Source organism: Antrostomus carolinensis, unplaced genomic scaffold (genome assembly GCF_000700745.2).
Source record: "Antrostomus carolinensis isolate BGI_N321 unplaced genomic scaffold, ASM70074v2 scaffold6978, whole genome shotgun sequence".
Lineage (NCBI taxonomy): Eukaryota > Metazoa > Chordata > Aves > Caprimulgiformes > Caprimulgidae > Antrostomus > Antrostomus carolinensis.
The window spans coordinates 29281-33897 of record NW_010330817.1 but is presented as its reverse complement, the minus strand read 5'-3'; the positions used below and the strand labels follow the sequence as shown (position 1 = coordinate 33897).

Below are 4617 nucleotides of genomic sequence, written 5' to 3'. Positions count from 1 at the left end.
GTGTCCTCCACTGTGAGCCTTGCCAAAGCAGGGTGTGTTACGCCCAGAAGTACCCATCCTTCCCTCAGTCCCTTTCTTACTGTTGGCTGCTCAATCCCATGGACCAAACTGCAAACTTTCAATGAGGCAGACTAAACTGCAGCATCAATTTGCAAGACTGTGGCACTAGCAGAAATACTGCTTTTTAACATAAGGAGTTAAAAAATACTTTTTATCACTCTTTCTCTCCCACATGCATTTGATTGCAGAACAGTGACATCTTCACCAAATTTAAGAGCACCATTGACAGTGCTATGAATGTCTGTATCAAATGAGCACCTGGATCTCTTTCTTTTGTTAAACTGGTAAATAAGCAGCTATTTCCCAGAAATTAGAGAAAACATGTACCTGTGAGTCAGTCCAAGATGCCAAGGGAAAATAGTCCACAAATGACATTTTTGGGGGGCATGCCATATATATATGATTATGACTAAAATATTTTTTAAAACTACCCAGCTTAAGGCAAAATCAACCTTTGGGAAACAAATCATAAGAAATGAAGAAATGTGACTATTAATGATGAATACGTATTTTTCACATGCTACAACAGAAGGTTGTGAGGAAGAGATTCTGTGAGGAAGTCACAGAATCACAGAATCACAGAATCACAGAATCACAGAATCACAGAATGTTGGGGATTGGAAGGGACCTCAAAAGATCATCTAGTCCAATCCCCCTGACAAAGCAGGAACCTAAACAAAATTACACAGGAAGGCGTCCAGGCGGGTTTTGAATGTCTCCAGAGAAGGAGACTCCACAACCTCCCTGGGCAGCCTGTTCCAGGGCTCTGTCACCCTCACCGTAAAGAAGTTGCTTCTCAAGTTTAAGTGGAACCTCCTGTGTTCCAGCTTACACCCATTGCTCCTTGTCCTATCATTGGGCATCACTGAGAAGGGCCTGGCTTCATCCTCATGACATTTGCCCTTAACATAGTTGTAAACATTAATTAGGTCTCCCCTCAGTCTCCTCTTTTCCAAGCTAAAGAGCCCCAGCTCCTTCAGCCTTTCCTCATCAGGGAGATGCTCCACTCCTTTAATCATCTTCGTGGCTCTGCGCTGGACTCTCTCAAGCAGTTCCCTGTCCTTCTTAAGTCACTAGTATACTACACTGGTGTGAACTTGAAATATTTGTGAACTTAAATTGTATACCATAATTAAGTAAAGAAAAAAAACCTAATTTTAATGTAAGTTTACGACAGTTACTTAACATTAGAAATGAGAAGTCAATCATCAAAGAGTTGTAGTGATTATAAACAAGGTAGCTATATGCAGCAGAAGTTCCTTATATATGAAAGATTAAAAAGCAAAATACTTTTTTCTCCTCTTCTTGGTTCGTTAAGTCTCATGTATTTGACACGGTTGCATAAGTGGTGGGCAACACTGTTGGCCTACTGAAATAAGTTTTATTATTTTGCTTGCATGCTTTTCCCCCACATGCAAAAAAAAAAAAAGGGGGGGGGGCGGCTTAGATAAATTCAATAAGATATAAAGAGATGCAACCTTTCATAAACAGCCATTCATAATGGCCAAAGATTTTGCAGCATGGAAAATACCTAAATGCTGAGAAAAGTGTTACTCAAGATCAAGTTGAGTATGCTCTTCTGCCATGTAAACCTACAAAACAGAAGTGCTAGTCTGTGCTTCTTTTGAAAACAAAACAAAAATAAAAGCCACAACTTACTTGTGCCTGAAAGCAGAGACAAAGGAGCAATACTGGCAGCTGTACTTGTCTTCCCGGGCAAACATGGCCAGAGCCAAATGACTCCTCTCGTGAGATCGAAGACCCTGCATAGACATCAAAACCCGGTCACACTGGCTGCAGTGGTAGCCCCCAGGCCTGGTTTCATCTTCCAAGGATGCTCCAGATTCAGCTTCTGTAAATTCCACAATGCCAGGGTCTTTGGCTCCCTCAAAACCCTCCATGAAAGTTGTGATTGCGGAATCTTCAGCTTCCTGCTAAAAAACACATACCCCCCCAAAGCCATCAATTCTCTCTCCCTTCTGCCCCTCGGTCTTTCCCACGTGTTCATTATAATGCCTAGGTTTCCACCTGCATTATTTTTCTAAATACATCCCTATACAAACTCTACAACAATGGCTTTCTGAAAAATGGGCCTACTCTTGGGAGGGAGAAACCTAATTATTTCTGTTATTGACATACATGCGTACGTAAAAGAAGAATCTCATTCCTTGATCAAATTTGTGTAGACAATGCAAAAAGATGAGACACTGAATCAACTACCTTTCCATGGTCTTGATATGAATCTTCTAAACTTAATCAAACTTCAGTAAGATATAGAGCACATTAATTTTAATTTATTTTGCTCTAGCTTACAGCATACCTACTCTGAAGACTAAATTAGTAGTCTAGTCTACAGGAGACTTGTCTATTAGTGTCAAATTCACAACAAAGAAGCCAGTACTCTAAGAGCCTAGAATCCTCTTTAAAAATAAAAAGCAAACAAAAAAGTATTTCTTAATTCCCTTTCCTAACTTTTCTAACCAGAGCATGCATTTTTGCAGCAACTTCAATAACCTGTAAGACTATTTCCATCACATTCTTTCAGCCATGGTTTTCAGCTTTTGTTCCCTGCTGCAAAATTTCAATTTACTCTAAAGCACTGACCCTCCATAAACTTCACTTGAGAAGCAGGGAGAAGAGGAAATGTTCTGTTAGGAGGAAAGGATCTGAATTTGTCAGTAGTACCAGGTAAGCTAAAGGAAGGTCAGTGGTAGGGCAATGAAAGCTCTCTCAGGTAGCATGAGTTAGGCTATGAAGGACTCAGCTTCCTCACAACAAGCAGACAATGTCATGAAAGAAGCACCCTTGGTCAGGCACTGAGACCTGCAGAGGAGTCTTTGCTGAGAGCTCACTGCAGCACAAGGGAGAATACACGGCTACCTCCCACAGCCTTGTTGCACTTTCACTGCCCCTGCTGATATCCTGGATACCCTGTGGAGCATGGCCTATCCTTGGAGATGTCCTAGAAGACATCCCCTTTCACAGGGAGAAAGGAACAACACATTTACACCTAATCACCTGCCCAGCTGACCACTGAATATTTTGTTTAGAGCCAGAGTGCAAATTTCATGTGGAAAGATGTACCACAAGCAACTTTGCACAACTACACATTTCCTCTTCTTAAAAGCAAAACCAAAAAAAAACCCACCAAAAAACCCCAACAAAGAAGCTCTTTTAGGGTTTAACTAAGCAGAAAAGTAGCCCAGAATAGCCGAGAGAAAGCCTTCTGCTCATAAACCAAGTCTTTCGGTCATCAACGACATCAACTCCTTTGTGGCTGAGAAGAAATGAGAATTAAATATCTTCGTGCCCCTGGATCAAGAGTGGAAAACAGTTAAAACATATTAAAATAAACCAAATGCACTTCAGAAACTTAATGTTAGATTCAAACATCATGCTGAACTGGAATACCCAGTTTGAAACCCACTCAGCTTTTCAAGAGCCCTCCACAGGTTTTCAGCCAGTCCTTTACTTTAAACAATGCAAGAAGTCGCAGTCACATTCAGTCACCTTTTTAAAATTCTTACCTTTACTGTAGCTGACACAGAAGAGACATTCCCATATTGGACATGCTTGCGGAGGTGATTACAGATGGCTCGAAGTGTTGGATGGACTTCCACACAAAATTTGCATTTGTAGCCAACCACCTTCCTCTCCTTAAGTTTTGCGACATCTTCCAAGTGTCCAAAAGCCTGTTTGAGTACACAAGCATAACTCACTGAAGTATGCTTTGTTATCTCATTTTTAGGAACACACACCAGATTTTACACCTGAAGGGAAATTATGCTTGATGTACACATGCCCTGTTTTGCAGAATTGCAAGGTCAATTTTTGTTGACATTCATTAGTGCCTCCGGAATAAGCAGACAAGATACCTGTTCAAGAGAAACCTTTAGTTTCTGCAGAAAAGTGGTCCTTTAGAAGACCATTCAGCTTGGTCTGCAACTGTGCCCTTTCATGACACCACAACTTCCCAACAGCTGTGTGGAGCTTTTCCACAACAAGTATATTTCAAATTGAAGCAGAAGGAAGGGGGTAAGCAGTCAAGAAAAAGAGTACAATTCGGTCTTCTGCCTATAAAGCACTTGCCCAAACCTGCAGTCACCAGATAGATTCATGTCATGTTAAAATTGAGGGCTTAGTCAGAGAAAGTACTGAGAAAGAAGGTTGAGAAGGAAATTGATTTGTTATTCAGAGGTATGCTGAGAAGGGGAAGGGACATTTTGTAAAGAATCTGCAACAAAGTACACAGCAGCCTTGCCACAAAAAGAACAAGTGATTGTCAGATCCAGACAACCTTCCAGAAGGGTGGGAGGAATGAAGATAAAGAACATACTGAAGGAAGCAGTAGGAAGGAGCAAGGTTTCCTACAAAACCTAGGGAGGGGTGGAGGATGGATGAGGAAACTCAAGCAGAATGTGTAATTGACTTATGGAGCTCACTGGCACCCTGAGTCATTCATTAGCCTGTAGTCATTTGGCTGTCAAAGAGAACATGCAAATGGCTATTAGTAATAGGCAGCCTCTTGGGGTGCAAAAACAAGGGCAGTGTTTTTAC

At 41.2% G+C, this 4617-nt stretch overlaps 1 protein-coding gene across 2 annotated transcripts in view; it reads right to left on the bottom strand.

Moving 5' to 3' along the window:
- The window catches only part of ZNF462 (zinc finger protein 462), a 48736-nt gene that overhangs the window by 37770 nt on the left and 6349 nt on the right, over positions 1–4617 (bottom strand). For both annotated transcript variants that reach the window (XM_010173018.1, XM_029086225.1), the window contains 2 exons: positions 3588–3752; positions 1720–1823 (listed from right to left, as the gene is read on the bottom strand). In XM_010173018.1, coding sequence (XP_010171320.1) covers positions 1720–1823; positions 3588–3752 — 269 coding nt within the window. The remainder of the gene's footprint in view (positions 1–1719; positions 1824–3587; positions 3753–4617) is intronic.